At 36.3% G+C, this 24,367-nt stretch overlaps 1 protein-coding gene across 2 annotated transcripts in view; it reads left to right on the top strand.

Annotated features, from left to right (window-relative positions):
* The window catches only part of ITGA4 (integrin subunit alpha 4), an 80,841-nt gene that overhangs the window by 19,483 nt on the left and 36,991 nt on the right, over positions 1-24,367 (top strand). For both annotated transcript variants that reach the window (XR_011074072.1, XM_068543877.1), the window contains exons 5-15: positions 1,825-1,892; positions 3,200-3,329; positions 4,535-4,620; positions 5,377-5,439; positions 5,531-5,668; positions 8,694-8,805; positions 12,549-12,643; positions 13,864-13,954; positions 14,562-14,607; positions 14,981-15,135; positions 18,265-18,419. Coding sequence is in view for 1 of the 2 variants with exons in the window: in XM_068543877.1 (XP_068399978.1) it covers positions 1,825-1,892; positions 3,200-3,329; positions 4,535-4,620; positions 5,377-5,439; positions 5,531-5,668; positions 8,694-8,805; positions 12,549-12,643; positions 13,864-13,954; positions 14,562-14,607; positions 14,981-15,135; positions 18,265-18,419 (1,139 nt within the window). In the remaining variant the exon portion in view is untranslated. The remainder of the gene's footprint in view (positions 1-1,824; positions 1,893-3,199; positions 3,330-4,534; positions 4,621-5,376; positions 5,440-5,530; positions 5,669-8,693; positions 8,806-12,548; positions 12,644-13,863; positions 13,955-14,561; positions 14,608-14,980; positions 15,136-18,264; positions 18,420-24,367) is intronic.

The raw sequence follows: 24,367 nt of genomic DNA, 5'->3' as shown, positions 1-24,367 counted from the left end.
TTTACTTGTTTTCCTTGAAATTGCAAGGGATTGGTATCTTAAGTTTGAAAGGTCTTTCCCATAAAAATTTTAGGTCATGGTTAGTGCATGCAGAGCTAGGACATAAACTGAAATGAGCAAAGTTAGAGGTAAATGTCAACAGAGTATTGAAAAAATGATACCTGCAACAGAACTAAAATTCTGAAAATGTGTCTTTGGAAAGAATAAAATATATATGAATGCCAAGTTCCAGTTTTTCTGACCAAAATGATTATCCCAGTGTCCAAAGGAAATTTCTATTACTTGACAAAACTTGGAGCAAGTATGCAAATTGAGTTGGTTTTATTAATATTGGAGTCTTTCCTCCCTGGAATTTGATATAATAGAAAAGATTATATCATCTATATTCCTAATTTGCCTTTGAATGCCAAGAAGATAAAAGGTGAATTTTAACTTCTCCATTGCAGTAAAACTTACTCTAGCTATTATCCTCTTTTTCATAATAGTTTATGGTTTACACTTTAAAACATTTCACAGTAGAGGCCTCTCTCCCTGGCTGTAGCGGCCTTCATGGTCATTTGGGGTCTTGCAGTCTCTCCATAATGCAAACCTGACCAGCCTGAGTCATAATCTCCAGTTCAGATGAGGCCTTTTCCCTTGTGAACTTGGTTCCCTTTAAAATCAAGTGTGCAAAAAAAAAAAAAAGTGTGCAAATGTTCGGCAATAGGAATTAACTGTATAGGCTGAAGGAAACCTGTCAAAGGACAGTCTAGTAGAGATGCAAGCTAAAGACACCCCTCAACTGCAGCACCCCTCCCCACCTAGCTGGCCCCATGTCTGGGGCTTTTAATTGCCCCAGCAACCACTTCTGACTGTTCTACTGGTGTGAAGTGATGCATTTCACCACTTAATGTTCTGCAACTCTTGTCCTGTTGCTGGCTGGTCCCTTCACAAACTGCTGGTGCCTCCCTGGGTGTAGATTTCAGTCCTGTACATTTTCTCATGTGTTCTCTGGGTGACTTTGTACATGGGCATCCAATGTCCATGGATGACAATGTGTACCACCCCCAAATAAATATATATATATATACATATATATGTATGTATGAATATATATATAAATAAATATATGTATAAATATATACCTAGCCACATTCTATGAAAAAAAAAACATGATGGCAGAAACCTAAGACACCTAAAATTATGGTAATATTTTTTAAATAAAAAAATGTATATAGGACCAGAGAAGATATAAAAAAGAATGAAAAAGCATGACAGGGAGTGGTCATTATAAATGACTTAGCAATTTATTTAACATTTCTGGTTAGCAAAGCCAAAACGAAGATGTGGTCCTGTATCTTCATAGAGGTTTACTTATGTCAGTTCTTCAGGAAAAGCAAGTTTTGTGCCCCTAGTAAGTTTCACAAAGCAACCATTCATGGGGGCTTTGTAAGAAGAGACCCTCCATCTCCATGCAGATCTTGACTCTGTTATTTTCAGCCAGGCAAAAATCTAGGAAGCCTATTTTAAATGGAAACCTGAACTGGAAGCCACAAATCCTACCTCTGTCTTAGATACTCACCTGACAACTTTTTGAGTGTATGCTGCATGTTCTTCCCATGGAAAAGAGGCTGGGTAGATTTTTCTATTGCTATTTCACAAGGATATTTTGAAGATCAACATGGAAGAGATTTGTGACCTTAAATTTTACCACTTACTATTTTTTTAAATAATACTGTAAAAGAGCTCTTGAAAGGGTATACTTATAAGAACTTATAAATAAAATTATGCAGATTTTGTCGGTTTTAAAATGAAATCTTGAATTGTTTTTCCACTTTATTTTAGATTATGTGAGAAAATTTGGAGAAAATTTTGCATCATGTCAAGCTGGAATATCTAGTTTTTACACAGAGGTAATAGTCCCAAAATAGCTGCTATGGATGTTTACGTATAGAATTTTAATTTGACTTAGAAGATTGATATTATGCTTTGAAGAAAAAATTGTATAATACCCAAATAATATGTCTCTTAAATTTGAGTGTAATACAACTTAATTTTCACCACTCAATATTCGACATATGTATTGATAAAATATTAATATTTAGATGGCTGTGTCACGCAAGAGCAACTAAAAGTCTATACTAAAGAAGGTTACTTTTATGAAGAATTTAATAGAAATCAAAAGTAGCTGTAGTTATTTGTTAATTTAAGCATTGAAAATATCTAGGTATGTTATATTTAGTTATTAAATTGGAGGCGGGGGAGGAAGCGTATGAGTTAACACTTTTCATTAGAAGTGTGAGAACTGGGAGATTTAAGAACTTAATAATATCCTCTTAAATGAGATATGGCCCCAAACTCTATTATTCTTTTTCTAACACTATCACATACACAGTGAAAGATCACAATTGTACTCAACTCCTAAATCTCCCAGTTTCTGTCAACAACCCATTATGAAGTTATGAATGTTTTCTAAATCTTTGTAGACAGGTTGTATCAAGCCTTGGGTTAACAATTTCCGTAAATATTGCCTAGTATGGAAAAATAATAATGCTTGCTTACTTTATATTTAAATTGACTTTTTTTTTTTTTTCAAAGTTTGGATTGTTTAGGAAATTTAGAAATGTTACATAGCTTTAACTGCTGAAAAGTTTTCATATTTCACCAGACAAGTGTCTGTTCATTCCAATCTTCCCTCTCTTGCCTTTCTTCTAAATTCCTACGTTTATCATCAAGTATGCCCCAATTTCATTTGAGTTGTTTTTTTTCCAAGCTAACATTATTAAGGAACCTATTCATTAGCTTTTTGCAAATTGAAATAAATTAAGTCCATTTTTTACTCTTTGGCAGCACACAATTATCTCTGTAATGAGCACTAATGAGTTACCCAGATAGGGTTTACTTTAATAGAAATCCACATTGCCTTTCTCCCCAAAGCTTACTCTAGAGTTCAGTGATTCTACCTTTGATTTTAAAGTCCGCTGATGAGCATGAAGTGAGAGTTTCAGCGTTTCTTCTCTGAAATTCTCATTTTAGCTGAAAATTCATTAGCTAGCTTCTCTGGCTTTTTTTGATGTGCTTTTAAACTCATAAAATGCTTACATTTCGGAAATCTATAAAAATGTATTTTTGTCACTATTTACTTAAAGTGTGTATCTGGAGGAGGTTTCGGGTGGTGAGATTAAACTTTTGAATGATGATAAATTTTTTTTTCTTACAGGACTTAATTGTGATGGGAGCTCCAGGATCGTCCTATTGGACCGGCTCTCTTTTCGTCTACAATATAACTACAAATAAATACAAAGCTTTTTTAGACAAACACAATCAAGTGAAATTCGGAAGTTATTTAGGTACTATAAAAATGGACAAACTCGAATTATCTCTGCCTTACAGATACTAGTAATTATAAATAAGGGAAATCGTATCTTCAAAAGATCAAAATGGCCAGTAGTAATTAAAAAGCCATTTCAGAAACTCCCTTTTTAAGGATATAGTCTCTGAAACTTCAGTTAACTTAATATTTTATGTATGTAACTATTATCATCAGTATATAATTCTTAGATTGGAACTCCTGGTTTAGCTTCCTCTTTTGCAGTAAATCACTTGTAAGCTTATATCTTTATGCAGTCAACTTGTTATTATAAAGATAGCATCTATTGAGTGCCTGTCATCTCCTAGGAACTTTTGTAAGCACTCTACATGAATTAACTCATTTAATCATGCATGGATGAGTAAGTATAGTTTCTTCAAGGACCAACTGAAAGTCAGTGGGACTGCGGACAGCATTCTAGACAATGGGTAACATTATGAAGAACATGGGTCTAAAAACAGCCCATTAACCTTTGCCCCATAAGTTCTTAGAATATTTCCCAGAGCATAACTATTTTTATCATTCTTATTGTAATTATTTCTGAGTACAGGCTGTTCACATTTGAAGTGAACCCCCCCCCATTCATACAGAAGGAAGTTATTTTAAAATGGAGGGAATTCATTTACAGTTCAGCATTTACTTGTTTATGGTTGAAGGATATCTTGAAACATTATTTTTAAAATGTAACTTAGTATTATGCCTTTTATCACATAATGAAATAAGAATATTTTACCTTTTGTGTAATCATACAGTTTTATCACAATAGGAAGGTTTCAGGGCAAGAAAAGTTGACGTTTAAGAAGACTTTTTTTTTTTTGTTACTTAAAGTTCAAAATGTTATATTTTATATATACTAAAATATTTCTGTTGTAATCGTAGAAACGACCACGTCCTAATATACAGAGACTAACAAACCACATGTAAAGGTGCTATCTTTAGTTTCTAAGACTTAAACATATAAGCCATATTAACACACAGATTAATAATTGCTTAAAGCATATACCAATACCAATTTTGAGTATTGCTATTCTAAATATTCTTAAAACTCTATTTACTGTAGTCATTTTGAATTCAGTCTCATTTAATTATGAATGGATTTATGATCCATTCTGTAAGTGGATTTATGATAATGAATTTTACCCATTGCGAATGATGATTCTCATACTTGTCTCCATTTTCTTGAAGGATACTCAGTTGGAGCCGGTCATTTTCGGAGTCGGCACACTACCGAAGTAGTTGGAGGAGCCCCCCAACATGAACAGATTGGTAAAGTAAGAGTTACATTTTTATATTTATTTCTTCAAAAAGGTTCATATAGATTGCATGAGAGGATACGATATTACAGGAGGAACTGCCAAAATTCTAAGCAATGAAGCTGGAAATGATGAGCAGTGTGCTGCATTTAGTGGTAAAACGGGTGAAAGTCGTATGGCTTTTAGATAAAATTGAGCAGGAAAGATTTCAGGAAGACTACATAAGTCAAATGAGGCTCTTCTTTCCTATGAGTAATTGTTTCTGAGATAGAATTGTCTCAGGATGTCCAAGGAATACATTTATTGGTTAATAAGTTTATAGCTGAAGGCAAATCAAGGCAGCTACATTCCTGGTACAATTGTGTTAAGACTAGAAAGAACAAAATGTTATTTCTCGTTCTAGTTTTTGTTACATTGCTGCATGAACATTACTTTGAAGATTGAGACAAACAACGTTTTCTTTTTTTCTCTTTTAACTGGAGTATAATTGCTTTACAATGTTGTGTTAGTTTCTGCTGTACAAGGAAGTGAAGCAGCTGTATGTATTTTCTGTGCTCTCTAAGGAAACAGTAAGATTGTTCCTGAGAAGGTAGTTTTTCAAGGAAGGCATCTTAATGTGAACTTGGTTCCCTAAACCTTTTGTATCACTCTGAAAAGGATTTTTCAAAAATATATTTGAGCAATTACAAGTTATGAAAATCAATGTTTTGATTGACTGAAACATTTTTAATGTGATAGCAGTCTGACCTTTCCGAATTCTTTTCTCCATTGCAGGCATACATATTCAGCATTGATGCAAAAGAACTAAATATCTTACATGAAATGAAAGGTAAAAAGGTAATATGTCTCTACCTTTGGTATCACTGAGGGCTTTGGTGAGTAATTCTGCTTTTTTCTCAATGACTGGATCTGGTTTGCCTTGGAGCAGCTTGGGTCTTATTTCGGAGCTTCTATCTGTGCCGTGGACCTCAACGCAGATGGCTTCTCAGACCTACTTGTGGGAGCTCCCGTGCAGAGCACCGTCAGGGAGGAAGGAAGAGTGTTTGTGTACATCAACTCTGGCTCTGTAAGTCTGGTTGGCCGCAAATTGGAAGCCATGTATGGGATTTTGATCGAAACTGATGCTTTTCTTATTCCAAAGTTCTGAGACTATAGATTTTAAGGCTTATTTTACTGATGAAAGTAAAAATTGTGGGATTGTACTGATGCTTTAAAAATGAAATGGAATATGGTGATGAATGGGCCACTGTTCCCATTCTGATATCTCGCAAGTATGAGATCAATTGTCTGGAGTTTCTCTATGCACAGCTTGTATGTGTTTACTCAAGTAGTTGCAGTTTCTTCCAGTTTTATTTTGATGCAACTCTAATTTGAAAGAATGATTTTTATACAGCCCTAAAAATGTGAATGTCCTATTGGTTTGATGGTGAATGTCCCAATGTAATTTGGTAATTATAAAACACTACTAGAAGTAGAAGATAAAGTATGAAATGTTTTTAATTTCTTGATTTGAAAACAATTGGAAACAAGATATGCTTTGATAAGATGTTAATTTGCACAATTTATATAGATTATATTCCTGATAAGAATGTAAAATTGACATAGTTTATTCCAAAGTAGATATAGTAGTTGTAGAAATAGGTGTTTACTTGCTTATGGTTGAGTTTTCAATTCTGGGGGGTGTTTTGGAATAGAAACTGACCACTTGACAATTCAATTTAAAGAGTTCTGCTGGCCTTGTCTTGACAGTCTATCTTCCTGGCATCAAATCAAAAGAAATAATTGATAGGGCCTTAATGGGGTCTTGTTGGCCTGTTTCTTTGATTTAAGAGCAAGAACAGGTTTGTGAGACCATTGGTTCATTTCTTAAGTCATAGCATTTTCATTCGGGATTTAACAAAGTAAAATCTGTTTCCAGAAGGTATTTTTTTAAATCAGTTGTTTCAGAGCATTTAGTAAGTATTTACATTAAGCACCAGGCTAAACTCTTTACAATTTAAGAGAGAAAATACTCAGTCTTACAAAGCTGAGAGATTCTTAATGTTCCAAATATAGAGCAGGAAAGTTATTTTCGTGCTGGGATTTCCTAGACTGTTTAAACCTTAATTTTAATAGTAAAAGCATATCATTTATGAAGTGATCATTCGTATCTCATTAGTAGTGAAATCAGGCATTACTTTTTCTTATATAGATATTTCACATTTTCCTATCCATAAATGGTCTTCCTTATGCTGGCTGCATACTTTTCTTTCTCTTTAAAGTTTTTGAGAACAGTTTAAACAGTAGCATATATGCCTAAAGTAAGGCAATAATAGAACCGTTTTTCCCCTTGAAATCTTAAGCAATCCCAATATGAAAAACAGATAAAAGTGAATTGCCTTTGCTTAAAGGGCAAGGGAGGAGATCTACCCATTAGACTATCCTCTTGCTCGCCCCTCACTTCTACATCACTCAAGAGAGGGCATCGCTGTTGAATACTGGGGTTAATTTTATAATTGATTTCAGCTTTTAAAACCTCTTGCATAAGTTACTCTTCTTTTGTTGCCTTCCAACTTCCTGTTTCTTAACTTTAAAAAGACACTAACCACTACCTGACATTATATTATATATTTATTGGTTTGCTTTGCTGTTGTCTGTCGGTTCTTCCATTGGAGTGTAGACACCGTGTGGAGAGGAATCATCTGTTTTATTTACTACTGTTTCCTCAGGGCTTGAAAGAGCCCTGGACAAGTTGGTGCTCAGTAATTGTTTTTGAATGAACTCAAGAAAGAATGATACTTGAATGAATCTGGCTTCCACCTACTTCTGCTAAAATAGCTCTCAGGGGTCCCCAGTGGACTCTTGGTCACCATTCTGTGCCTGGAGAATACTTGAAGAATAGTGATCACCACTTCTTGAAACTCTCCCCCTGGAACTTCAGTGCCTTTGTGTTGTCTTAGGTCTGCACCTTCTCGTCCTCGCCTCTTCTGCTTTCTGCTCTTTAAATTAGGCATTTCTCTAGGAGCAAAGCAAGTATAGGAATTTTTTAGTTGGAAAATAAAAGGCAAAGGGCACTTCACAAGGGGAAGAACGTGTGTGCTATGGGAATGAACAGACTTGTTTGAGAAGAGGGAAGGATCTGTGATGAGTGGTGCATGGGGTTTGTTTTTGTTTTTGTTTTTAATACAAGGGAGTGACATGATCAGAGTTTGGAAAGAGGTCTGGCAGCTGTTACTGCAACAGCTCCTGTTGAAACATTATTGAGTGTCTAATTGTAATAACTCACCTTCCAACTTCAGAGACAACAGTTGACCAATCCATGCTTCAGTGCTGCTGGAAAAAGATCACCAAGGCCAGCTTCAGTCATGTCACTCCTCAACTCAGAAACCCTCAGTGGCTCTGTCTTGTTTTCTAAATTGAGAGTAAATTTCTCCCAGCCTTCAAAGTCCCACCCCATAAGACTCCAGTCTGACTTTTTTCTGTCTCATTCATTGCACATGCTGTGGATTTTAGCCAAATTCTTTGTAATTTGTGTTTTGCTGATTATTTTCTCTGTGTATCAAAACTTTGCCCATCCGTCAGTAGCCACCTTGACCACCACCTCCTTTCTTGAAATCTCTGCTGGCTCTCACAATTAGATATGCTCTCCTTGCTTGTCAATATTGCAAAGCAGTCTGTACTTCTAAGTCATTTACATGCTTGTACTATGCCTTCCCTGTAACTGGGGGCTTCTTCTGGAAAGGGAGCGTCTTATACACACACTGCCTTGTCCCCTTTCACCCATTCAGTCTTTGCACAGTGCATTGCCTTTACTAGGAACTCACTAAATATTTGCTAAATTGAATTATCAAAATGATTTATTGGATTTTCAAAGCTAGAGATCATGAGTTTGACGATTTTTTTTTTGTCCTCTGAGCTCTAATCATACTATTATATGTGTTGACATACTTGATAAATATTTATTGAATTGAACTGAGATGTGTGTACTAAAGCTCAGGCTATAGTTTGTCCAACCTGTTTGAAGCATTAAGAAAAAATCCATACCCAATTACAACAGTAAATCATGTGTAAAGTCGTGTGATAATGACACCTTTCTCCCCCTTTCTATCTAGGGAGCAGTAATGAACGAAATGGAAATAGAGCTCATTGGAAGTGACAAATATGCTGCAAGATTTGGGGAATCCATAGTCAATCTTGGCGACATTGATAATGATGGCTTTGAAGGTAATTAAAAGTATCCAATTTGGTATGTGATTTCCACTTTTAAAGTGGCACATGGAAAAGAATATAATTGGAGTTTTATGTTGTTTGCCTTTCTATAGAAAATGGAGGCAGACTGGCATGCTAAGTTTTTTTTCTTTAGTGTTATCCCTGATTTCTTCTCAGTCGTCAGCTATTGATTCTTACTACTGTTAATAAAGAATGATATTCAACATACCTTATTTCATTGATTCTAAGGCACCATTGATTATAAGTTGTTTTACTATAAGTCATTATTTTATGTGCCCCTGAAAAAATGGTGCCTCTTAAGCTGCGACTCACTATTTTTCTATTTTAAGAAGGACCCTGATTTCAGGAATATGAAAATGTGGGGAAAAAATGTGCATCATAGATTCACTGGATAACAGTATTTAACTATCAGTGTAGTAAAGACACTGACAAAACCCAACAGAGGCTGGCCACAGAGCTGGAGCCGGGCTCTGAAAGCCCCCCTGCTGTGCCAGGCTTTCCTTGTTCAGCTGCCCTGTTGTGGGAAGATTTGGGGATCCCAGGAGAGAGTCCTGAGCGGTGGTAAGGGGGCAACTGGCAGACTCAAGGACAGTGGATATTTACCACTCGATAGGGGTGCGTTTCAATAATGGAATAGATGGTCTCATCAGAACTGTGACTGTTGCCTAGATATCAGTCCTGCTGTTGAAGTATCTGTCTCTCCACCAGCCTTCCCTCTTAAACTTTGCTTTTTTTTCAATCTAGTTCTAAGTAGTAACTAAGTCTATTAAAACTGTGCCTAAAATGATGAATGGGTTTGAAGGGAGAGTGTATAATTCCTCGAGTTCAGCAAATAAGTATTCGATTTTTTCAGGACTCAGAATTGTCTTCTAGATATGGTCATTGGCAATTGGTATATGGTAGAAGTAGGTCAAAACTTACTTGGATACTGGACATAAGTGAGGGAGTACTGTAAATTCTCACTTTCTTAATATCTTCTTATGCCTAAATGCTTCATTCTACTTTAAATGTATAAAATATGTTATTCTACAAGGAGAAAGCTAGTTGGTTATTGAATATATGCTTCCAGTGAGCCCTCTTAAATAAGATAAGATTTTTTTGTCAGTTGTACCATGCCAGGTATAGAGTATGTGCCATAATGAATGTAAATGTAGGAAATAGTGGCACTCCTTTTTATAGTTTTACAATCAAATGGAATATAAGATTAAGACATGAAAAAATAAACATTATATAAGTGGTAAATTTAGACCCAACCTAATAAATATCTGTGAAAAAAACATGTTTTTTGCACCTTGATATTTCATATATATTATATAAAATAGTAAAATTCTTTCTTTTAAAAACAAAATCATCATTTAGTAAAATACTTATTTTGTTTACTTATGATTCCTTCCACATCCTCTTTTAATTGACACATCCGGGGAAGAGTATTCACTATTTTGAATGTATTAAAATATTTGAGAATGATTTTTCCATTTCTCATGTGCACATACACAGATGGTTGTTGCATATGACAGGATTTCCTTCTTTTTTATGGCTGAATAGCATTTCTGCTTTGCCCATGGCTATGTGTTTTCTACATTTTAGATATTAGCCAAGACCATGCTGATTTGGAAGTAGGCTCAGTGTGTCCTAGCTCTTTACTGAGGTCTTTAATTCCGCCGTCTCACGCTATCTGCCTGGGTGAGCCAGCAGGGCATCTATGTTTAATTTTTCATTATGTGATTCCCTATTCTTTTTCCCCATCTTCTAACTTAGTTTGTTTTTCTGGGATATGAGTGAAGTTACTTCACGTTCATGGCAGAGTGTGTGGGATTGTGTAGAAAAGAGATGAAAAACCCACCTGTTCTTTTTCCTTCCTTCTCCAGTCTTAGATGCAAATCAGACTTAATGTCCTTTTACTATGCACAGCTTTGTGGTGTTTTGCATAGTAGACCTCAGTAACTCTGGCATTCATGACATCATTTTTTTATTGTTCTTCAAAAGAAAAAAATTAGAATATATTTTCTGTGTCCTTAGAAAAGCAAAACAAGCCATTTTCTAAGAAGATAACCAATCAATTTGGCAAGAGTCCAGTATAAAAATTTCATCAAAAGTATGAGAAAGTTAAATAGGTAATAGACAAACCTATTCAACCAATGTGACCAGACAGACAGATGATAGCATTTTAGCCATGAAATGCTTTTGGCAAGACCACTTATTTTTCGTGTAGGTTTTTTATGTTGAGCCCTGTCATCTGACTTCTGGACTATATGTTTGAATATTTTTTTGAGCAGAACCATAATAAAGTTCTGCAACTGTAAACTATATGCTGTATTATTTTATGTGCTCCTGAAATGCTTATATATTATCAAATCATATATTGAGCACTTCTTTCACACAGAAGAGGAGCAGGTGCTAGGAGGGGAGAATGTTGGTCATAACTTTATTGTTGATGATTTTATAGAACATGGTGATGGAGAGCACAGGTTGTGGAGCCAGACTGCAGGGTTTAAATCCCAACTCTACCACATCCTGGCTCTGCGACCTTGAGTGAGTTACATTCTGTGCCTCAGTTTCCTCACCTATAAAAAGTGAGGATCAAAAAGAATTTGATAGAGCTGTTGTGAGAGTTACACGGGTTACAGTGGGTTATGTGAGAATAACATGAATTACGTATGTAAAGCCTCTAGCGCAATGCCTGCATTGTAAACAGTATATAAATGCTAGGTGATGTTATGATTATTATGATCATACTAATGATAATTGTTACGGTTTATACTAACAGTGAAATAAATGTTCAAATGGAAAGTAAAAACAGTTGTCAAATATCTCTGTTTATTCTCTATGTTTTGTCCCAATGGTGTTGCATAGGCATGGAAAAACATTATTGTTAATAACGTGTATTCTCCTTATTTCTATAATGATAGCTAGAACTTTAGGATCTTATATAATAGATCCAAGTGTCATCTTAGGAAGTAAGAGTTTGGATCTATATATTAGATAGCCAAAGACCGAATATACTTCAATATCTTCTGCTTGGAATTAAATTGAGCTGGGCCTTCTTAATAGTTCAGTACTATATGTACTTTGTATTTATAGCACTTAAGCAACCATGTTATTCATAGTTTCTATTTTCTCTTGGTTTTCTTATGTGAAAACATACCCTTAACAGATACTTTAATTACTTTCATTGGAACAGGAATTAATTCAGAAGTCATTTTGCAAATAAAGTAAAACTTAGAGCTCAAAATAAGGGTTCTTGTGGTTATAGTATTTATAGACGATAATAACTTATTATGTGCTACACACTGCTCTAAGCACTTCACATGAGTTACATCTTTCATGTACATCCATCATGCCGAGGATGAGTTCTCTTACAATCCTGTGCTGAGGTGAGGGAACTGAGATACAGAGAGGTTAAGAAATGGGCCCAGCATAGCACAGCTGGGCACGAGGGCAGTGCTGGGGTCAGGCCTGGCCATCTGGCTGTAGGACCTGTGTCCTTAACCATTCTGTTAGCCTGCCTCTAAGACCCTAAGACTCTAAGCTTCTTCCACACACAGACTTATCTGTACAACCCACTACATTGTTATGACAGTAACAGTATTTTATAATTTTTTTCTGTCCAGTGAGAAAAGTGTTTTTTGATAAGGAGTTTTCTTATGTGATATTAATTAAAGAGCATGAAGGTTAGATTTCAGAGTTGCATTCTTTGCATTAAGAATTTATTTTCTGTCATTTACATTCTTGAATAGATGTTGCTATTGGAGCTCCACAGGAAGATGACTTGCGAGGTGCTATTTATATTTACAATGGCCGAGCAGATGGGATCTCGTCAGCCTTCTCACAGGTAGGATAATACTATTCTATTAATACCTTCAAAAGAAGCATTGGTAATAAAATCCTTCTTAAAACTTCCAGCGTTAATGTGGACTTATTTTTTTTTAATTTGGTCTTTCAAATACTTAATACTGTTTCACCATTTTCTTATAATAACAGTAGATGGCCTCATTTTTAAGGTCATTAATAACTCTTTGAAACCATTTTTTTTCATAAATAAGAGTTCTGGTTCACTTCCATTCTCGCTTGTATTTAACCTATTAAGGACATTCTCTCTGCGTTTCATCAAATTTATGTTCTGAGGTAATACCCATACTATTCCAAATAAGCCCACTTGGATTTGATTAACTGTGTCTTGCCCTATGGCTAAAGCCCCATGTTCCATGGAGATTGCACAGGGAGAGCAAAGACTCATATGATACTCTGTGTTCCTTTTAGTGCAGAGCAGTAAGATGAGAGCACTTTAATAAAGTTCCCTGATCTAACTCTGACTTTACTTTCACATGTTGAAAAATCAGGGCATTTCATTGCGTAGAAAAAACTACATACACATGCAGAGAAGAGAAGTTTTTCCAAAGGTACTCTTACAGAAACATTAGCTAATACTGTTATCTTTGATTAGGCAAAAATAGGTAAATTGTTCTCTAGATAACACGAAAGATATATACTTGTCTAGTAAAGAATACTGATTCTCTTAGAATGGACAACCCTGATACTTGTAAATCAGTATCTGGACATGAAATTAAACACATGGGATAGGAAGCACATATCAGACTTGAGTTGTCCTTGTCAAATACTAGGAAGCAATCTGGCTAAATGAGGTGGTTATTATAAACCTAAGTAGTAGGCTCCACTAAGTGACCATAGATGTCTTATTTTCTTATTATTTGTTTGGTTACTCCTGTTGCTCAGGGAAATAAACACAGAGCCTGAAAAAAGACTGGGGAGAGAGTGTCAGGACTGTTTTAGGAGATCTTTACTACATAATTTTCCCTTTACTCACAAAGTAAAGAAAGTGATTTTTTTTCTTGTCACAAAATAGATGTCAACTTCCCACTTCAAGCTGGAAACTACTCTTTCTCTTAGACACGTGTATTTGACTTAACTACGATGCATTTGTTAATAATGTGCCAGGGCATGTACCAGGACTCATTATTTAACTAAATCATTGTTTCTCCGGGATATTAGGTGTTCAAATCCTGTTTCCCACTCAACTTTACTATTTTTCAGAGAATTGAAGGGCTTCAAATCAGCAAATCATTAAGTATGTTTGGACAGTCTATATCTGGACAAATTGATGCAGATAATAATGGATATGTAGGTGAGTATAAAATTTACCATATTTTATAAATTGAAATAAACTCTGTTGTGGATGCTGCTTTATTGTGAAGTACATAAAACTGGTAGAGAAAAGTTCTAATTGACTAATGAGTTTTTTCCTTCATTTTTAAAGCTCTTTTGAATTCAAGGATGGGTCAGAAATAATCAAGTAATTCCTGAGCTTCAAACTGTTAGTTACTTAACACTTTATTCCTTGTTCCTGAAAACATTAAAAGCATTCATGAAAATAAATCAAACACACAATGATGAAAACGGAAGAGGGGTTTTTTGGTAATTTAAAAGGAGATTTCTGGGTGAATGTTTATAGTCCAAAAATTGAATCTGTTTCAGTAAGGCTGTCTTTATAGCATATGTTTATATCCTAATGTTTATATTTCTATTATAAAGGGATGAATGTCATTGTAAATGAGCAGATTCAGACATATGTGAAATGAATCTTAAGATGAAAGCATACCTCTTGTAATTAATTTTCTGTAAATAGTGTTTTGATATAGTCGAAAGGTGATATGTAGTTAAGTATTTATGGCTGAAAGTAATTCTCTTTGACTAATGATGATCATTAATCTGTACTGTTTTTTATCCTCCAGATGTAGCAGTTGGTGCTTTTCGGTCTGATTCTGCTGTGCTGCTAAGGTAAGGTTGATACATTTCACTGCTTAATGACAGTTGGGCTTAATTTAAATGATGGGAGGTAGTTTTTAGAATCAGCAGGGTGGTGACCTCATAACACTCCTTTTGATACTCTGAAATTTAATTATTGAACTTTAGGATATTTTTCCCACCTTACCTAGATATATACATAAATCATCAAAGTCAGTATTTTTAGAAATTTAAATGAAAATGTCTTTTGATTCACACATGGAAATGTAATTGGGTATATATACACTTATTATTAAAGAGTTTCATGAAATTACTTGATCACTGGAAACTGACAAAACAAATGTAATTGTCATCTTAAGGAAAAATAATTCTGCAATTAATATTGCTAATTTTATTTCCTTCTTAGGACGAGACCTGTAGTGATTGTCGAAGCCTCTTTAAACCATCCTGAGTCAGTAAATAGAACAAATTTTAACTGTATTGAAAATGAATTGCCTTCTGTGTGCATGGATCTAACACTCTGTTTCTCATATAAGGGCAAAGAGGTTCCAGGTTATATCGGTAAGGGTGCCCTTACGAGTTAATGCCTGATAGAATGTGCACTTCCCTCATAAATCTCTTGGTCATCTTTCGAGCTCTCTCTGTATCTCACCATGGAGGGGTTTTTAGGGCAGGAGACAGCAGCCACCTGATAACCTTTCCTCTTCATCTTCCGGATTCTCGCTTTGTTCTAACCAATGAGCTGGACCCATTAAGGCTTTAGTTGTTTAGAGATTATGGCAGGAAGTAGAGCAAGAGCATCACTTGCCATCTTATTTAAGGTGAACTAATTGAGCTTAATCTGTAAGATCTCTTTAGAATAAAAAGAACATCACCACAGTTCCTCCTGTTTTACTAGGCTCACTGCAGTCTTGAGCTGGCTTAAGTTGGAGGCCTGAGAGGGGGAAGATTCTTTTTTTCTTATTCTATTCTCTTTGAGTAATTGAAGAAGCTTATCTGGAGTCTAGACCCTGATTCTAATTTCCATATATAACACACATCTCTTAAGGATTTACTATGACTATCGGCTCCTAAGAGCCATGCCCATTTGCCTGTACATAGGCCAACTCTCAGTGATCTGCTCTGGAGAAAGTATCTTTGATATGGCTTATCCAACATTGTGGTTAATCTCAAATAACGTATAGGTGGCTTCATAATCATTACATTTTTTTCTAGCAGGTTAATGTTCCTAATTATGTTGTATTTAAGCTAATATTAGAATAACTACTAATGAAACTAGCCCATGGTAGAAGAGAAGCATAACGGAGCTTACCATTTGGACATTAATAATTCATGTATTTCCTGAGCCCCACAAGGCCTATCAAGAGTTGTTTGTTCCCATGACCCTGCAGGGTGTCATCTAAACATCATGAAGGGTAGCAGATACTTACTGAACCAAGCTATAGATATGTAGCAGAGGCCTCAGGCTGAATTAGCCTGTAATAAGAAGTACAGAATGAGCCTGGTATTTCTATTTTAGATCAGATTCATTTTTTTTTTTAATTTTAATTTTATTGGAGTATAGTTGATTTACAATGTTGTATTAGTTTCAGGTGTACAGCAAAGTGATTCAGTTATACACATATGTATATTCATTCTTTTTTAGATTCTTTTCTTACAGATATAGATAAGATTCATTTTTAATGGTACTCTGCAGAAGTCCTCATTAAAGATGCAGTGATAGGCCAGTGGGCAAAACCTTCATCCGGTTATTGATTGAAGAAGTAGCAGTTGGAGAGCATGACCCTAGTAACACAGTGACACAGACAAGCTGATGCTTATCTGAGAGACACACGTTAAACAGAGAGAACTATTTCCCTTTATGGAAAATCAGTATTTGTCGTACTACCGATTTCACTGTGACCAAATATTTCTTTAAATGATTGAAAACAAATATGTGAAAATCATAAATAATCATAACATTGTTACAAAACATGCTTTATAGTTGTCATAAAATGACTCCTTGGGAGAAATAATTCACATAGTAAGCATATTTAATAAAACCAGGACATTTTGCCACTTAACTGTGAGCGGATTTTTATTTCCCTTGTTTCATGTGCTCTTGTCTGAGCTCGGGGTGATGAATTTGTAGATAGCTATTTCAGTTGCAACTCTATCTCTGAGGCACTGAACCTCAGTTATAGTAATTTTGAAGCCAATTGATTTGGACTTTATTTTCTAAATAAAAGGAAGGTTGAAAGATTTATTTGAAGTTTGTAGGAGTGATGTAGGTTTTATACTTATGTTTCCTTGAAGTAGATAAAATCCTTCCAGAAGAGTAAGATACTCCTAAAATGTAAATGAACACTTGAGGAATAATATAAATTATTTTAAATATCACTTATGAATTATTTCTCCTATATAATGAATGGCCTCTCAGTGGACTACTAGATGTAGCTTGTTTTGCAAAGAAGGTCTTTATTTTTCAATTTTTTAAATTGAGGTATAACTGACAAACAACATTATATTAGTTTCAGGTATAAAACATGAGATGATTCAATATTTGTGTATATTGTGAAATAATCACCAAAATAAGTCTAGTTAACATCCATCATCATATGTAGTTGTAAATATTTTTTTCTTGTGATAAGAAATTTTAAGATCTACTCTCTTAGCACCTTTCAAGTGTGCAATACAGTATGATTAACTGTAGTCACCATGCTGTACGTTACAGCCCCATGACTTTTTTTGTAGCTAGAACTTTGTACCTTTTGATCCCGTCACCCATCCCCCACCCCTCACCTCTGACAACCACCAGTCTGACAAAGAACCCTTTTAGATTCAAGAAATAGCTCTTTCTTTCTTGGTAAGATCGGTCCTGGAATTTTTTTTTGGTTGTTGTAAATTTTCCTTAATTTTTTGGTTATTGAAGATCTTCTTTAGCACATCATTTACCATGTCAGATTTGAAATAAGTTCTTACCAAACTGCCAGAATACTTATTGAGAGAATGTCTGTATATATTTGTTTATTTTTACATAAATCAACACTGGAAGATCCAACCAGAAACCAATAAAAACAAGGAAGAGAAATAATCAGGGTCTAGGGCTGGAAAGGAGATGTCTGTGAGTCAGCTGTTTATGTAGGTTTGACTTTTAAACCATGTGTTCACTTCACGTTAAGAAAAAAAAAATCAAAAGAAAAATAGCAACCCCTCAAATTGGAAACAAATAGAAATAAATGAACCCAACCATATATGAAATTAGTTCCGTAACCACACAAGATAAAATTATTCCAAGTGACATTTGGGTGCCTGTACTTCCTCAGTCAGACGTTCTACGGACAAAAGGACTCGAAGAAATCTGAAACTTTACTCAAGACTTTGATTATTAGTAACGACTTTGGTAGTGTAGCTGTGAAATGTTGATATGTAGGAGGATTAAGCAAACAACTAAAAATGTTAATTTTAAAAGAAACCTAGAGAAAAGTTTATAATTCTTTTTTTAAAATTTATAAAAATAATTTTTGAAATGTGTATTTTACGTTGTTCCCTCTTTCATATTTCAGGTTAGTTTTTAGAAAGTTATTTAATGAAGAGAATTTAATATATTTCCAGTATTCTATATAACTTTGACTATTATCACTTTCAAAATAACAAAACAAATGCCTTTAGATAATTATACTAATTGCAATTCTCTCTACATTTTTGCAGTTTTGTTTTATAACATGAGCCTGGATGTGAACCGAAAGGCAGAGTCTCCATCGAGATTTTACTTTTCTTCCAATGGAACTTCTGATGTGATTACAGGAAGCATAAAAGTATCAAGCAGAGTGGCTAACTGTAAAACACATCAAGCATTTATGCGGGTAATGTAAACTTGTTTCTTTTTGTTTGTTTTTTTTTACAGTGCAGTGGTGTTTTTTTTTTTTTTAACATCTTTATTGGAGTATAATTGCTTTACAATGGTGTGTTAGTTTCTGCTTTATAACAAAGTGAATCAGTTATACATATACATATGTTCCCATATCTCTTCCCTCTTGCATCTCCCTCCCTCCCGCCCTCCCTATCCCACCCCTCTAGGTGTTCACAAAGCACAGAGCTGATCTCCCTGTGCTATGCGGTTGCTTCCCACTAGCTATCTATTTTACGTTTGGTAGTGTATATATGTCCATGCCACTCTCTCTCTTTGTCACATCTTACCCTTCCCCCTCCCCATATCCTCAAGTCCATTCTCTAGTAGGTCTGTGTCTTTATTCCCGTCTGGCCACTAGGTTCTTCATGACCTTTTTTTTTTTTTTCCTTAGATTCCATATATATGTGTTAGCATACTGTATTTGTTTTTCTCTTTCTGGCTTACTTCACTCTGTATGACAGACTCTAACTCCATCCACCTCACTACAAATACCTCCATTTCATTTCTTTTTTTGGCTGAGTAATATTCCATTGTATATATGTGCCACATCTTTATCCATTCATCCGACGATGGGCACTTAGGTGGCTTCCATATCCTGGCTATTGTAAATAGAGCTGCAATGAACATTTTGGTACAAGACTCTTTTTGAATTATGGTTTTCTCAGGGTATATGCCAAGTAGTGGGATTGCCGGGTCATATGGTAGTTCTATTTTTAGGTAAACTTGTTTTTATTAACAGGTACGTAAACTTCAATATTATCAATACGTTTAAATCTTATTGTGTTGGTATCTTTTATAAAACATAGTGAAAAGCAAGTGTTACTTGAACTAGCTGATCTGTTGTTCCAGAGTCAAAATGTTAGATGATCCTGTGACAGACCTAGATAATTCAAACTCTACTTTTTGCCTCTTCCTTATTTCACATTTATCACATTTTACCGCGTCACTGTTTTTAAAGATTTGCCTTTCCCTCTTCACAGTTGCTGTTGTCCCTCTCTGTTTATGCACTTGCCTAAAAATGTAAATGTCGAGTAGCCCTGCTGAGCCCCGGATCTATTCCTGGTAGATACTGGAGGGTGGGGGGAGGCAGGGCAGTTGGTTTAGTTTTCATGTGACTTTAAGAAGCAGAATCCAACGTGACTGCTTTTGGATCGTGCCTTTGTCTCTATGCCAGCATTGTCGGTGATGTCAGTGGGAACTTGCACAGTTGTAGCGTGATGGGGATCATCTGTGGGCCAGGATGATACCTCTCATGATGGTTTGGGGTATATCCTGCCAAAGCACAGCCAATTTCATGTTTCTTTTATTAAACCACTCATTCCCAAACTGATCATCACGTTCCTTGCATTGATCACATTTTATCGTATGAAGCAGTGCCAGGTCTTTTTCATTAGGGAATGGTGTACTTCATCAGAAAAACTACTGTCACAAAAAAGCCAAACTGTTCCCAGGAGCCTTTTCTGGGATTTCAAATAGTAGCCTCAGTTTAGAACTTAATTTTTCCTTAGATACTTATTCCAAGCAAATGCAAACAAGCATCAGGACTATTAAATGCTAACAGCAGTAATCCCTATGCTATTTCCTCATTTCCCTTAACAGTTTTTATTGTTGTACTAGAGTAAAGCTATTAGATGGTTGAGAGCCAAAAGTATAGGATGATATTAGTGCAACCATCATTGATGTGGTGGGGATTAAAGAGGGTTTTTTTTTTTTAAATTCTGCATAGTTGACTTTACTCAGGTTAATCAATTTTAGAGACGAACATTGAGACCATTTTAAAGGGCAATAAAAGGACCAGCATCAGGCATTGACAGACATATTGTGTTGAATTTGTATAAATGGCAGCAAATTGATCTGATTTATTTAGTCCCGTTTCTTGACATTGTTCCTATGACTACGGGTTCATCAAAATTGTGCACTTTCTTCAGAATAGATTTGCACCAGAAATGACAATTTAGCAGAGGTTTCTGTGTTAGTTGCATGTATACTTGTCACTACCATGGTAACACAACAACAGCAGGTTACAGCCATGACTTTGGGCCATACTGTCAATGTCAAAAAAAAGCACTTAGCTCTGGAATTGGTACATAGAGGGACTGTTTTTGAAAAAGTGATTGTTTCTTCCAATATTTTTTTTCCTTCCTAACTTACCTTGCTTTTGTTTGGGACGTTTTAAAACTCATGCATAGAAAGGCAAAAGGCTACTCCAACACTCTCCCTTGCAACAAATCCAAAGGCAGGTGTAAGAACCACAGAAACAGCTGCCCTAACCTTGAGTTTTGTCAAGGACCCCTAGCTGTTATTTAGGAGGAGATGAAAATATAATGAGTGCATTTCCCACCCCCACCAGCATGGTACCCGAGGCTTTCGGAAACATTAACTGGATCGTTCCTTTGTTCTGTAAAGCGCGTCCGGTGTCAGGAGTGTTAATATACATGTGCATTCTACCTCAATGCCCCTTACAGTGAAATAAGGTGACACTTGTTAATTATGTGCTCAGGGCCACAGCCCCCACCTCTTAGAGGACTCCCTGCCTGCTAGCTGGGCATGTTTTCTTTGCATAGCTCCTGTTGGCTGTGCCAATTAAGCTCCACTTCTTCCAATTAATAGATATTGAGTACCTACGTAGTGTCAGGTTCTGTTTGAGACATTTATATAGGTCAGTGACTGAAACAAAAAGATTACCACCCTCATAGAGCTTATAGTCTAGTGTGGTGAGACAACGGCACAAAATGTAACAATACACAATAGTAACAAATAATAACACAATAGCACAATAGTAACAAAAGGTAAATTTTATAGTATTTTAGAGCAGCAGACCCCAACCTTCTTGGCACCAGGAACCGGTTTCATGGAAGACAGTTTTTCCACGGGGGTGGGGGGGGGGATGGTTTAGTAGGTAGAGTGAGTGATGGGGAGCGGCAGGTGAAGCTTCTCTCACTCGCCCGCTGCTCACCTGCTGTGCGGCCCAGTTCCTAACAGGCCGCAGACCGGTACCGGTCCATGGCCCCGGGGATTGGGAACCCCTGTTTTAGAGGATTATATGGGTGATGGAAAAAGGAAAGGAGAGCAGAGCACAGGGAATTATAGAGTGCTGGAGAAGGAGTGAAGAATGCAATTTTAAATAGGGTGGGCAGAGTGGGCCTCATTCAGAAGGTGACATCTGAGCAAAGACTTGAGGGAAGCAAAGAAGTTACCATGTAGACGTCTGGGGCAGTGGTCCGCAACTTCAGCATGCAACAGCATTGCCTGGGGGGCTTGTTGAAACACAGATTGCTGGGCCCCACCTGGAGTTCTTGATTCAGTAGGTCTTCAACAAGGCCTGAGAATTTGCTTTTCTGCAAGGTCCCCAGTTGATGCTGCTGCTGCCAGCTTGAGAGCTGTACTTTGAGAACCCCTGATCCAGGAGGAGAACATTACTGAAAGAAGAGCTAGGTTAAAAAAAAGCATCAGGAAAAGAATGAGCCTGGTTGTTTTAGAAAACCATGAGGAGGCAAGGATGGCTGGAAGAGTGAGCAAGGGGGAGAGCAGTAGAAAAAGAGTCAAATCACATAAGACCCCGTGACTTTTTCTCCAGGTGACATGGGGATCTATTGTAGAGTTTGGGGCAGATAATTGACATGATCTGACTGAGTAATGAGAAGGAATACTCTAACTGCTATGTTGAGACTACCCAGTAGGCGACCACAGGTTGACGCGGGAAGAAGAGGACACTGCAGTAAGCTTGGTGAGAGATCATGGCTCCAGTGAAGGTGGTAGCAGTGGATATGGTGAGAAGTAGTAGAAGACAGATTCTACAGAATTTACTGACAGATTGGATGTCTAGCATTTGAGAAAGAAAGGCTCCAAGACTACTCCAAAGTCATTAGCCCAAGCAACTAGAAGAATACAGTTTTCATCAGTAGGGCAAGGGAAACAACTTTCGGGTGTAAAATGTTGGAGTTCAGTTGTGGACCTGCTGAGCTGGAGAGACCTATTTTACTTTTAAGTGTAAACAGCAATTAATCATTTGTATTGTATATACTCATCTGGAGTTGGAGAGGGGCATGGAACTGGAAATATAACAATGCGTCTTTGGCATATGAATGGGTTTGAAAGTCATATGAGATGGTTGAGGTCATCACAGGAGGAGAAAAGAGCTAAGGTGTGCACTCTGGACCCTACAACATGAAGTGGTTAGAGAGAAGAGAAGGCTTACAAAGGAGATGAGAAGGACTAATCAGTCAGGAAGAAAAACAGGAGCTTGTGGCATCCCGGAAGTGAAGTGAATAAAGCAGGGCAAGGAGAAAGGCATGACAGTGTTTTCAGTGCTTTCCTCTTAGTTGAAGAAGATGAGGGCTAAGAACTCACCATTGGGTTTAGCAAGGTAGAAGCTGTTGGTGATCATGACAACAGCAGTTCAGAGGAATAGTGGAGGAAAAGGAGGAGAGGAATTGGAGACGGAGTGTAGCTTATTCTTTCACAGATGTTTGCTCCAAGGGGAGCTAAAGAAAAGGGGTGGGGAGTCAGTAGCTGACAAGAGAAGTGAAGAGACTTTTTTTTTTCTTTTAAGATGGGAGGAATAGCATGCTTTTATGCTGATGGGTGCGTTCCAATAGAGTAAATGAGATAAGAGGAAAGAATCGTTGGCGCAAAGGGGGCAAAAAGGGTGAGATTAATTGTACAAATGAAAGGATTGATTCTAGATAGGCACATGCATAGTTCATTTGTTTATGTGCTTGCAGATGCTGGGCAGATGTGGTTGAGAGGACGGGAAGTTCTCTTCTGATTTCTTTAATATTATCAGCGAAGTAAGAAGCAAAAGCATTAGCTTCCATTGAATTGGGAGAAGTGGTGTTTAGAGTTCGGGAAGAAGATGTGAAGTAGTCTTCTAGGAGAGTGGGAGAGTGAGAAAGTACAGTATGGTCCTGAGATGGAGTTAGGCTCTAAGTTGCATCAGAAAGTGAGACGAGTCAGTATGGTGGTGGTTTTTTCCAGTCATGTTCAACCTTACAGGTGGGAGTAGATGAAGAGTTACAATCAACCATGGTTGTGGTCTGCCAGTAGAGTGAAGCAAAGAAGGAACGCACGAGAGAGCAGAGGAGTATGCAAGGGAGTGGTTATATTTTTGGCCATGAAGATTAAGCAGGGTAAGGAGAGGAGAGAGGACAGCAAGAGGGTGTGTGAGGGACAGGGGAACAAAGTTGAATTGGAGGTCCCAGTGGGAGCAGCACATTGTTGGACTTGAGTATTAAAGAGAATGAGCCAGAAAGATTTCATCAGTATGACAACATGTTAGAGCCACTGGGAACCTGAAGGTGAGGAAAAGAATTGAATTTTATTTCTATTCTTGCTCACAATCCCTTGATGATCTCACATAAATGAAAGTCTTTAAACCTACTTATATTTAAAAAACCCATCACAGTCTTTGATAGTAGAGAATTTGGCTATTTTAGAAAATCCAAATCTTCTCATAAAACTTGGCTTTTATTAAGTCCTTCTCTTTTAATCACTCATTCTCTCGTGTCATGTATTGGATCGTCTTGGAATATAAGAGACATTGTTAGCAATCTAATAAGTATCACGTCACTAGCATATACATTTGCTGGTATGTTATTTTTCTGAGACTATATGGTCATTTATCTGGTTGGTAAGCACATCAGTTTTCTCAAGTCTACTTCATCCACTCATAATTAAAACAGGTATTACATAAGATTGTTTTATGTGAATGGTCAAAATGTATTCCTCAGAAAATAAGAAGGCAGAAATTATTTTTTTCCTTATAGAACTCCATTATTTGGTTGTTTATAATTATGCCAAGCTTTAATTTTTACTGTTAGAGCCTTAAAATTATTAGATGTTATGAAAAGAGAATCTAGAATTTAGAGTTGGGAGTTAATAAAAGGTTTCTATGATAGAAGG

The sequence above is a fragment of the Eschrichtius robustus genome, chromosome 5, assembly GCF_028021215.1.
Source record: "Eschrichtius robustus isolate mEscRob2 chromosome 5, mEscRob2.pri, whole genome shotgun sequence".
Taxonomy (NCBI): Eukaryota; Metazoa; Chordata; class Mammalia; order Artiodactyla; family Eschrichtiidae; genus Eschrichtius; species Eschrichtius robustus.
This window is presented reverse-complemented; position numbering and strand designations above follow the sequence as displayed.